The sequence below is a fragment of the Myotis lucifugus genome, unplaced genomic scaffold (genome assembly GCF_000147115.1).
Source record: "Myotis lucifugus unplaced genomic scaffold, Myoluc2.0 scaffold_802, whole genome shotgun sequence".
Classification (NCBI taxonomy): Eukaryota; Metazoa; Chordata; class Mammalia; order Chiroptera; family Vespertilionidae; genus Myotis; species Myotis lucifugus.
Genome location: NW_005871850.1, coordinates 65,992 through 78,054, shown reverse-complemented (window position 1 = coordinate 78,054; position 12,063 = coordinate 65,992). Strand labels below are relative to the sequence as shown.

At 57.6% G+C, this 12,063-nt stretch overlaps 1 protein-coding gene across 3 annotated transcripts in view; it reads left to right on the top strand.

The window, feature by feature from the left end:
- The window catches only part of TRAPPC9 (trafficking protein particle complex 9), a 154,148-nt gene that overhangs the window by 90,378 nt on the left and 51,707 nt on the right, over positions 1-12,063 (top strand). For all 3 annotated transcript variants that reach the window (XM_023747158.1, XM_023747159.1, XM_023747160.1), the window contains one exon: positions 6,006-6,148. In XM_023747158.1, coding sequence (XP_023602926.1) covers positions 6,006-6,148 — 143 coding nt within the window. The remainder of the gene's footprint in view (positions 1-6,005; positions 6,149-12,063) is intronic.

Below are 12,063 nucleotides of genomic sequence, written 5' to 3'. Positions count from 1 at the left end.
TGATGGCAATTCTTTGACAGTGAAAATTTAGTTCATAGTGAGCGTCTCCTCCAAATATAAGTTTCCATCCCTTGGGCACTTGCTCAGGAGCCTCTGCCTGGACGTGCAGTGATCGCAGTGTCTGACAGGCCCACCATGGTTTGCGTGGTTCCCTCCCCGTGGAACCTGTAACGTCAGGGGCCCCCAGCAGCAGAAAGGGGGCACAGGGTACGTGCCTTCACACATGTTGTTCCTCTTGCCTGCAAAGCCACCCCTCCTCGCTCATCCCTGTGAAGCCCGTTTCTTTCTCAAAGGTGCACCATCATTTCTCCAGGGCGCCTTTCCTGCTTTCCCCGGCGGCTGCTCGAGCACCGAGCGCCGAGCGCGGACTGAGGACGTGGAGATAAAGCTGCTGCAACCCTGGTTCACAGGAGCTCCGATAGGCTGACGGTCCCACACGTGTGTGCGCACGTGTTGTGTACACAGTGATATGCAGATGTGTGCGCGCACGCACACACGTGCGCGCACGCACAATAGGCAACTCCAGGGTAAATGTTTGCAAAACTTCAGGACAGGCCTAGGGCTGGAGGTGTCTAGTGAGCCTGAGAGGTGGAGTGAGTGAATGAATGAGCGATTGAATGAATGATTGAGTGAATGGATGAATGAACACGTGAGCAAATGAATGAATGAGTGAATGAGTGAGCAAGTGAATGAATGAATGGAGAGTCTGGGAATGGCTTACAGAGGGGAGGCAGCTGACACAGGAAGAGGAGAGAGGGAGGAGATTCAAGGAGGCTCGTCCGTGGGTGTGCAGTCTCACAGGTACCGAGCTGACACTGAGCCCATGAATGTTTAGCGGGCGGGCCTGTGGGAACTCGTCTCCAGTGAGAGCCCAGTGCCATCCCCACCCCTGAACCTTAGATATTAAAGACTCTGAGAGGTGACCAGGGAGAGGAAATGAGTTTTCCCTCCTCGCCGATGATTTCAATCTCAGCTCATTAAGGGCTGACCCAGGAGTCTTCTAAAACCGAGGAGGGCAGCATGGCAGGGATGGGACGGACGTGCCCTGTGTGCTGCCTCGTTGGCCACGAGCTTCCTGTGTGTGATGTGCTTAGAAAAGCAAAGGCTGACACGAGTGCCACCCACGGCGTCGTGGCCATGGCCGCTCTGGGAGGTGGGCCTGGCGCTCCCCGTTCTCCGGTCTAGCTCCAGCCCCTTGTTTTATTTAAAAATAATCTCCCAATTTCTGTTCCTTCCTTTTAAAATGCTGTCATTCTTTCGAGGAGGACAGCCCATCTGTGGAAAGTCGACACAACTAGCATATGAACCAAGTTCCAGTTGCAGTCTTGGCGGTCACTGCTTTCCATTTTTCTTGGTTAAACAGAATAACCTGGCCCCGGAGCAAATGCCTGGCGAATGGAGCGAGTGGGGGCCCAGGCGACCTGGGGTTCAGCCGGGCGGCCGCCTTCCTCCCCGGCTCTGCTGCTTCCTTTCCCCTGGCCAAGCGCCGCCTCCATCTTTGTTAGGAAGCCAAGGCTGCCACATGGACACAGGGCACTGATGCTGGTTAAACCCAGGCCCTCGTCTCCTCCTTCCATGCTCACGGCCGCCCTACAGCAGGTAACCCTCCCTGTCTGCTCCCAGCGGAGCTGGGGGCAGGGCTGCTGTCTGATGGGGGGGGGAGGGCGGTGGAGGGGGAGGGCGGTGGAGGGGGTGGACTCCTCCCCTCCTTTCTTTCCTGCCCACCTGTGCTGGTGACCAGAGGCCAGGAGTCAGGGCCTGGTGCCACATGGGTGAAGTTCTATGCCCTGGTGCTGCGTGTTCTTGTTTGCGATGCTGATGGTTGCTCTCTATGACTTATTGTCTGCTCGCCAACCCTAGCTTACCTCTGCCATAGAGTGCTGCTCTCTGTAATTATATTGTGTAGCTGTTCTCAGTCTTCAGAGGGAATGCGTTGTAGGTGAGCGTAATTAGAAATGCATATTTAGCACACGAGAGGGAATGTTCTGTTACAGCTGCACGTGGAATAAAATCAGCAGCATCTGCCGGGCCGGGAGGTTCCGTTTATGATGGAGATTTATTCTCCTGGAGGCCTGGAAGCCGCATCCTCAGGAGCCTCCTGCCCGCGCTGGAGCTGTTTCTTCCTCTCGTTCATCGATTCGGGAGGCGTGTGCTGGGCTCCTCCACCGGGCAGTGCGCCAGGCTGTGAGCGAGTGCCCGGCGCGCCATGCCTGGAGGGACCGCCAGAGGGGGCCGGACACGCCCACGGGTCACGCTGCCTGCTTTACGGGGCGCCGTGGCATCCATCAGCAGGACTGCGGACTTGGGCAGATGTGGGATTGGATCTGTCACTGCCAGGCGTTGGGATTAGTTGGGCAAATTACAAATCCAAGCCACAGGGTATTTTTGTTTTTTAATCTCAACTGAGCCAGTGGCCAAGGTGACATCCTGGGAGTTGGTGCCTCCACAGAACGCCATGCCCTAGTCCTTGTGCTCAGAGGGGTTCCTGGGGGATTTGTGTGGCCTCCTGCGGTGGCAGGGCCACGGCTTCTGTGGACACACTGGTGGTGAGGCTGCCCCTGGCCCGCTGGCTGGAGGCCTGGCCACAGCCACTGCGGGCTCACTGGTGTGCCGGGCAGGCCTGCGCTGTGGCTCACTTCGAGGCCCAGCCACGCTGAAGCCACCCACTGGGTGTGGCAGGCAGGAGCCCCTCTTGGGGGTGCTAGCCTGAGCGGGTCCTCGGGGAAACGCCAGGGTGGGGTGAACAGCGTTAGCAAGGTTGTGGAGAGTGTCAGGGGCGTCCGCCAGCCTCAGACCAACCAGGTTCAAGACGGGGCATGGCACCCGCCAACACCTGACTCAGGAGAAAGTCCCACAGACCCCTGTCCCTCCAGCGCACACCCTGAGAGTAGTCAGTGCGTCACCTTCACGTGGGACCCAGGTGCTTTGCAAATTGCTGCCTCCGTGCTGGGACCCAGCAAGAGTGCAGCCTGGGGTCCCTCCGCCCTTGGCTCGCCCAGACATGAGCCCCGCTTGCTTCCAAAGCCCAATGTTATGGGGGCTCCTCTTCCCAGTGCAGGTCCCCAGGCTGGGGCTCAGACCCCTCTCGCTTTGGGGCGTCCCTGCGGTTGTGAGATCCTCCCACTGTGGGTCCCACTGTGGGTCACAGCCCAGGGACGGGGCGGGGTGCGTCCCTCCTGCTCTTCTCACGGTGGCTTCTTTATTCCGTAGCTGTAGGAAGTCCGCTGGTCCTTGGGGCGTTCTCAGAGACAGCGGTTCTGTATATAGTTGTTGTTTTGGTGTCAGAGGGGAGGCGGTGCCACCTTGAACTTGAGGCCAGAGCCTGGCTCTTGGATGCCAATTCAGCTCGTCCATGAGGTCTTCCTTGTGGAGGGTGCACTGTTGCGCGGCGAACGTGTCTCCAATGGGACGGCCGCCTTTCTGGTTCTCATGTCTCTCGAGTAAAGCCGTGATCACATCTCAATCCTTTGAGGCAATAAACTTCGTGTTTCCCGCCCCGAGTAACAGGCCATGTGGCCCACACCTGTCAGGGCGGCGAGCAGTACCAGTGGCTGTGATCAGACTGCGAGCTCTGTGGCCGGGACGCCTGGGGGACTGAATGAGGGTGCAGCAGTGGGAGGGCGGGGGTCAGGGCTGTCCAGAGGCAGACCCACTGTCACAGACTTCACGTTGGACAGGGCCTTACCGCTCCCGGGTTCTACGACTGGATTCTACGACTGGATTCGGGCTTTCTTCTCTCCACACCTGTGTGTGGGGCTCCCGTGAGCACTGGCCCCAGGGTTAGCGGTGAGATGCGGGGTGGGACTTACCTGTCCTGCAGTATTGCCCATCGTTACATCACTGTGTCTGACTCAGTAGTATTTTGTTAGGGTTTTTACTCTAAATTCACCAGGCACACTAGCCTGTGGTTTCCCCATGGACACTCTCCGTCTGACTGGCTACTTGGGCCACACTGGCCTCATCAAAGAGATGCGGACTTGCCCTCCCTCCCTCCCTCCATTTCTGAAGGTGTTGGCGTGAAGTTGGTGCTGTCGTCAGCAGGAAGGGTTGATGGAGTCAGCTGGAGGCGTCGGAGCTTTGAGGAGGCCGTTCTGCGGTGCATCTGCGGTTCAGTCGCCGGGAGACTCCCCCGGGTCTGTCTCCTCGCGGCCCGTTTGGTAGCTCGTCCACTTATCTAAGTAGGTGAATCTATTGACACTGAATTGTGTGCGTCATTCCTTTGTCATTCTGCTGACGTGGGCGGCATCTGCCCCGCGAGGCGGTTCTCTTCCTCATTCGTGATCTTGGTAACCAGTCTCGTTCTGTGCCCCTGGATTCGCCTAACTCAGAGGATTGCCACTTCCATTGACGTCTTAAAAAATGAGGTTTCAGTGACCTGATGTTTCTCCATTATGTGTCCATTTTCAATCTGATCAGAGCCTGACCCTGCTTTCCTGAAAGGTGCTGTCCCTTCCTACCCAGGCCCTGCCCCTCAGGCACACGCCATGCTGGCTGCTCTCTGTCCTCGTGTAGCCTGCCCTTCCCTGTCACGACCACCATTTATCTTTGCTGTCTCTGGGCCTGTGTCTTTGAGTAGACTCAGCCCCTCAGGGGTGGTACCGAGTCTTCTGCCATCCTCTATCACGGGCAGACACCCCTCTAGGGTTGGTGAGTGAATGATTGGATGGGTGAACGAATGCTATTCTGAGTAATTTGCATAAATGGCAAGAGCGCAGGCTGTATGGCCATACGGCTCTGTGTTCATGTCCTGGGTGTGCTGCTTCCGGGCCAGTCACCTGACTACTCTGAGCCTTGTTTGTGAAAACAGGACTTCCCTGCAGGGCTCTTAAGGAGTTAGAGTTGCCCGGCCAGCATGGCTCAGCGGTGGAGCATCGACCCATGAACCAAGAGGTCACGGTTCGATTCCTGGCACATGTCTGGGTTGCAGACTCGATCCCCTGTAGGGGGCGTGCAGGAGGCAGCTGATCGATGATGTTTCTCTCTCATTGATGTTTCTCTTCCTCTCCCTCCCGCTCTCTCTAAAAATCAATACAAACGTATTTAAGAACGGTAGGGTTCATGTGCATAGGTCACTCGGCAGAGAATTTGGCACGTAGTAGGCACTCAGTGGAAGGTAGCTACTGAAAAGGCCTCTCATTTTAGTTCGCACAATCACTGAGTGCCCAGAAATGAGTAATACTGTCCTCTAGTGCCTTGCCCATGACTGCTGGTTGTGACAGTCTGTTCTCAAAGTCAGGACCGCGCCATGCTCTGAGGGACCGTGTCTTGGCAGAGGACGCGTTGCTTCCGTGACATTGTCGCTGAGACACTTGAACATCCGGTCTCCTGCCTTCCAACCCGCTCGGTGGTCTTAGCCAGGAGGCTTTCTCTTCAATCAAGGAAGAAAGACAGCGAGACTCGGTGATTTCACAGACCTTTTCTGTACTTGATTTTCACAAATTAGACAGTTATCTTTCTATAATTACATCTTTTCCTGGTTCTCGACAGAGCAAAGAAACCTCCAATTCCAAGAAAATAGAAACAGACGATTCCTTCTTTGTTCTGTGGTACTTGACAGTATCTGTCTCCCAGCTCCCAGGGATGTCTGCTACCTCACTCCCTGGCGGGGGCGTTTAATTTTACCCTAAAAAAGCAACCAACCAACAGAGCTAATGTGGCAGCCTGCTGCTCGCCAGGTCGGGCTGTGCAAGGCCAGCGCTGGGAATCTGTTGGCTTTCTTGCCCGCGTGCCTGCAGGGAGGAAGCCGCTGTCCACACTGGGCGAGGGCTGGCTCCATTTGTCTATCAGCTCATTTACTCCCCCGTTCATTCCCTCAGCGTTTCCTGACCAAGGACCACACCTTATTCACCTTGTTCTAAGCGTGACCACAGGAGACACGCCGCCCAGGGCCGCGCGGTGGGAGTGATGGCCTTACCCCGCGCATCCCGGCCTCACCCATGCGAAGCCGCCTCCTGCAGGAACGAGCTACTTCGCAAGGACTGACGCCATGTTTTACATGTTTGCAGGTCCTGGAAGCGATCCTGAACTTCAAGTACTCCGGAGGCCCAGGCCACGTGGAAGGCTACTACAGGGACCTGTCCCTGGGGCTGCGCGTGGAGGTGGAGCCGTCAGTGTTCTTCACGCGAGTCAGCACTCTGCCGGCCACCAGGTAACTGTCTGCTGCATGTCCTTTGTTCCAGAGCCCCTACGTGTGCAGTTCCACCTGGGCGGTCACCCTGCCCCCTCCCCTCAGGCCTGGCTCTCACCCCAGGCTGCTGAGATGCCCTGGGTCTCAGGGCCTCATCCAAGAAGCAGACAGGGCCTCAGGCAGTTGGGAGTGCGTGGGGGTCCCCTGCATGCATCCCATGCAGTAGCGGTCATGTTGACATCGCCACTGCCGTATGCGTGTGTGTGTGTGTGTGTGTGTGTGTGTGTGTGTGTGTGTGTGGTCGGCGCTGTGCAGATGCGGCCCGCTCACTGCCCCGAGCCTGGCCTGGGTTCCGACCTGCACTGGGGCGCCCGGAGGAGGCAGCCTTTCTCTTCACGTCACTCTGCGTCCCAGGAGACTTGTGTGTGGCCCAGGCTGCCCAGCCTCTCACTTGGAGCATCAGGCTGTTCTGCCCGGGAGCCCTCCCTGCCCAGCGGCTTCTCTCCTCCCAGGCCTGGCCTCCTTCAGGGGGAAGGAAGCCAGACCATGTGTCCACTTCAGACCAGCCGTGGGCAGCGGTACGAGAGGGGTTCTTCTCTGAGGGGAGCTCACAGTTTCTCATGCACAGGTTTAGCTAGTGGGAAAGACTGTTCGTCTTCCCCGAATTGGAGGATGGCTTGGGCAAGAAGGAATGGCTCGGCTCAGGCTTCTCTTTTTTAAATGTATCTTTATTGTTGGAAATATTACAGATGTCACCCCCCCCCCCCCCCCGCAACCACCCCTCCCAGCCTCCACTGCACTATTGTCTGTGCCCTTGGGCTGTGTATTTATGCGTATAAGTTCCCAGGTTCCCAGTTAATCTCTCCCCCACCCCCACCCCCAGCTCATCAAAAGGCAGGCTGCACACGGGGAGAAATGTTGATCATACATCTCTGCAGCCGAGGCCTTGTAGCATATGTATAACATTAAACACCGAGGAGACGAATGTAAGAAACGTCTCAGAAGGAAGGGGTGCAGGTGGCCCACAACTCCCGCACCTGTTTAGTGGATGCTCCGTCGTCGGCCCCGGGGAGGGTATGTGCCTGCTCCACTCTGAACCTTGATCATCGATGCGGTTCTTCTTGTTGGTGATGTTTCAGTGGTAAAAGGTGGCAGGGAAACCCTACTTCCTCAGGGCCCACTCGATTCCAGGGGTGCCCAGCACCCCATTTCAGCTCTAGAGCCCCGCCCACATCAGCACTGCGTCGGTTCCTGTCTCTAACTCGTCCTCTGTTGCCCGTGAGTGAGGAGAAGAGAGGGGACTTGAGCTGTGGCCTCTTGGCACCTGATCCGAGCCTCTGCCCCAGGGCCTCTGCCGGGGAGTGCGGGTGCCTGGGCTCACCTCTGCTTCAGCCTGCCTGTCCCTCGGGTGATGGCCGAGGCTCCTGGTGGAAAGAGGGTGCCATCAGACAGTAGAGGGCAGGGCTTGCTCCTCGGCGCCACACGGCGTAGATGGCAGTGGCGACCTCCTTGTTTGCCTCCCTTCTCCCGGGGCTGCGCACAGTCCTCGGTCGACTTTTATTGAGGAGGTCAATTACCTCCGAGATTCCCTCTTCACACCAGCTGCCCGGTAATCTGGTCAGGGAGAGATTGAAATGGATGGGCCCTGCCCCGCCTGAGCGCCGAGCCTCCCTCGGTCCGGGGAGCAGTTTTTCCTCGGCTGTTAGGATAAATGATCCGGCCAGAGACGCTGCGAGGAAAATGCACTCCTCCGAGCAGGGCGTGGGGCGCAACAGTCGTCCCATTATTCACAGAAATCACCCCACTTGACACATCCCGGCGCTCATCCCGGCCATTTAGGAAACTCCCATCTCCCCCTGGCCGGCAGCGCGGCTGCAGGCAGGAGTCAGGCCATGGTAGCGCTGATTTGTCACGGTCCATCTTCCCCCAGTTGTTATAGTTCTGTGTGTAATCGCTTTTAGATCCAACGAGAATGGGGTTTGTGCAAGCACCAGGTCGTCTCTGCACCTGGTTTCAGTTGGCTCTGCGCCTGTGTCTGTGCATTCACATGTCTCCCAGCACCATCTTCCCTTCGTCTGGGAGGGAGGGGACGTGGATCTTGCAGGCCCTGCCAAAGTGTGCACCTAAGTGCCGAATGCAGGGCCTCACACAAGGTGGATCATTGAAAAGTGGTGTCATCATTTTCCCGTGTGTGTGCCCGTGCACACAGCAATGGTGTGCCATGTGCTAGGGAGAGAGTCACACACACCAGCTCTGGCAGCCGCCCTGTGCCTTCTGCAGGACGTCACTCACCTCGGTACATCCCGGGGGCCTGGTGGCCTTGCCCCGCCTCTCTGTGACCTCACTGCTGGCGGCCTCTGGGTCTGGTGCAGTCTCCTCTAGAGCTTGGGTTGCAGGTGGCCCTTGCATGATGCCTTGAGCAACCCTGTTCCGTGGATGGCCGGGTGGTCATGGCTCGAGGACGTTCGCGAGCTCGGCAGCTCAGTGTGCAGTGGGCGATGGCTTCGTCACCGGGAGCACTCGGACCCTGGGTTCTGTTCCCCTCACCTTTGACTGATGAAGCTCCTGGCTTTCTTACACACACAAGGAAGCCCTCCGTGCTGAGACGGGCTGCTGAGTTGTTCTGGAAAGAAGACAATGGGAAACCAGGCAGCTACAGACTTTTAGGAGACCACCCGGATTTGGCCCCGGTGCATGAGGCCATGGCGCCCTTTTGGGCTTTGCAGTCACCCAAGTCTGTGCTCCCAGGAGTGACTGGATGTTGATGTTCGGACCCTGGGAGGCCCCGGAGGTACCCGTGGACCTCAGGGAGGAAGAGGCCCCGTGCTTCCTGGCCGTGGCGCATGGTGTTTGGATAGACTCGGTCCTGGGCGTGGGAGTTTCTCGAGCGCTGTGGCTCAGGCAGTCCTGGGCAGTCCGAGGGGTTGCTGTGGGCACGCGTGTCTGCTTTGCCGTCACTGCTCCCCGCAGCAGCCCTGATTGCCACCGCCTCACAGTCACATAACACCCTGCTGTGGTTGCGGGAAGCACCGTCACGCTTCCCCGTGGGAGCCTCCCGTAGTCCCATGGCATCAGTATCCTTGTCTTCATTGGGGAAACTGAGGCGCAGAGGAATGGAATGACTTGCCTAAGACATTACAGTTATTGAGCACCCAAACCGGCGTTCGGACGAGCTCATCAAGGTTGTTGTGCCATTTATTTTCTAACCGCATCAGTGTAAAAAGTTTTAAATGAACACAGCAAAATGGACTTTTCTAGCATGGAGTGTTGTGAGCTCTAACACACATTGGATTCACGTTCCCCCACAATCAGGACAAAGAGCAGATCTGTCACCCCGAAACCTCATCATGTGCTCCTCACAGTCACACCCGCCCCACCCTGGTCCGGTGCCCGCGGGCCTGCCCTCCGGCCTCCTGTGTATTTGGCTCAGGCCCGGCGTCTCCAGGACGTGGTGGGGATGGGAGCCTGCTATGTGTCAGCTTTTGAAGGGGACTTTCTGGTCACCATGTTGCTTTTAGATCCATCGTGTCGCGGGCGTCGGTAGCTGGACTTTGTGTGATTGCGGAGCTTCCCTTGTCTAGGTGCACCCTGTCTGGGAGGCCCGTCACAGCCGAAGGACCTCGGGCTGTTCCAGCTCTTGGGACCATGAGTAGAGCTGCCATAAACGCCTGTTCGTCCCGACTGTGCGAAGGAGCGTTTTCATTTCTCGAGGTTGAGCACCCAGTGGGCTTGCAGGGTTACACACAGGTCAGCGTGAGCTTAGCTTTAGGAGACACCGCCCGTTGCTCTCGGAGGGCAGTGCCCCGGGCAGGCCCTGGGCAGGAGAGAAAGGACCCTGCGTCCTCTCTTCGTTGACACTCAGCCTTGTCGGTGTTCTCCTGGGGCCACTTCAGTGCGAGCGCCGTGGTGTCCGCACCTGGTCTCTCTGCTGCTTCCCTAAAGGTGAGGAGCAGCACGCTCGTTGGGGCTTAGTTGCCTTTTGTTGAGCTGTCTGTTCAAGTCTTTTTATTTTTTTTTAATCCTCACCCGAGGATATTTTTTCCATTTGTTTTAGAGAGAGAGTAAGGGAGGAATGGGGGCGGGGGGGGGGGAGAGGAGAGAGAGAAACCTTGATGTGAGAGAGACATATTGATCAGCTGCCTCCTTCAAGGCCCCTACCTGGGATCCAGCCCACAACCCAGCATGTGTCCTGGACGGGGAATCGAACTAGCAACCCCCTGGTGCGTGGATGATGCTCAGCGGGCCGGGCAGAGACCCTGTTTTTCTCGTTTGCGTCGTATCCACGGGTATTATATGTGCAGGCGGGTTAATAAGATTGATTCTCGGCAGAGGGCACGGTGGGTGCCGACCATGTGGAGGTAGTTTCACATGCTCTGCCCTCTGTGTTGGGACATCTCCTCCCCTCCCCCCAGGGCTTGGCCACCCCCCGCCTCCCCCTCCCCCAAGTCCTTCCCTGCCCCGGGCCTTGGCCCTGCCCTCCCCAACGCCTGGCGGTGGGTCTGTCCTGCAGGACCTGCTCTGACCTAGGTCTCCCAGGAGGCTTTCGGGGCTTCCCTGTACTTCAGAAAGACGGGCCCAGGGAGAGAAAAAGCCCACACAGAAAGCAAGCGGGTTCATGTCTGCTCTGTCTCGGTGTGGCGGGCAAGGTGCTCAGAGCCGGGACACAGGTGGGCACGGCTGCAGGTCGGGAAGGGAACCCATTCATGGATCACAGAGGGCACAGGCCACCGGCACGTCCTCAGTCAGAGCAGGAAAGGGTGGGTCCAGGCACCCAGGGAGCCGAAACACAGGGCCCAGAGGGCCGCGTGCCCATGTCCGTCCATGCGGCTGGGAGCGAGGACACAGATGTTGGAACCTTCCCCTCCCCGCTCTAAAAGTCATCCATTTCCCTCCTCTGATAAATGTTTCACCAACTCCCTCTTCTGATGAAAGATTTTGCTGTGATTAAAGATTTCATGAAGTTATGACAAAGGCGGATAGATTGTTCTTGAAACTCATTTTCCCGTGAGCGGAGTGAAGAGGCCTGTTGTAGGCAGCTGTCAGAGCTAATGAATATTTTCCAAGAGCTGAACCTCTGGGGAGACACCCCCACCCAAGGGCCCAGGAGCAACCGGTGCGAACCTGCCCTTCTGAAGGCGGGTGTGGGATGCGTCTCCCGCGCGGCAGCGAGAGCCTTACGCTGCCGCTCTCCCTCCCTGCAGGCCAGGCTCCGGTGCGCATTTGAAAAATGGATATTTCCCAGATGCCCTGGCCTTTTTGATGACATGTGCATATGTGTGCACGTGTGCGTATGTGTGTGTGTACACATGTGTGCAAGGGTGTGTATATGTGGGTGCACATGTGCACGTGTGTATGTGCACACCCATGGAGAAGTTACTGCCCCGCTCTCCTCGGGTCCCTTCTCTGGAAAGAGCAGGGGGTGGGGCTTGGTTTGGAACCTGGTTTGTCTGCTGTGAAAACTAGAGGCTTTGAGCGCTGCCTTGAGTCCCAGTCATCGCCCGGGCCTCACTATCCTTCCCCATGAACAGGCCCCGGGAGCACAGCCCTGGGTTATGGGGAGGAGTGACCTCACTGTGTTCCCCTCCGTTCCTTCCCCACCAGGAAGCCCTGTCCGCACTCAGGAGATGCCCCCGAGGGGCCTGCTTGGAGGTCACACCAGGTGGGGCCTCCTTCCTCGAGTCTGTTTTCTGTGAAAACTGCTCCCCTTGCTCCTCCAGAAGGAGAGTGGCTTCCACCTCTGTTGCTGCCGTGGGCACGCTGCCCCACGCAGATCAGCAGGCACATGGGCGACCTGTCACGTGCAGCTGAGATGCTTGGCATTTGGGAGACCGTGTTCGTTCTGGGCGGCATTTACCTGTAATGGGAGCTGAACCGATGGCGCCGACCCCACTGAAGCGTGTGGTCGGTCTTGTTCTGTGTGTGCAGCTAATGAGCCT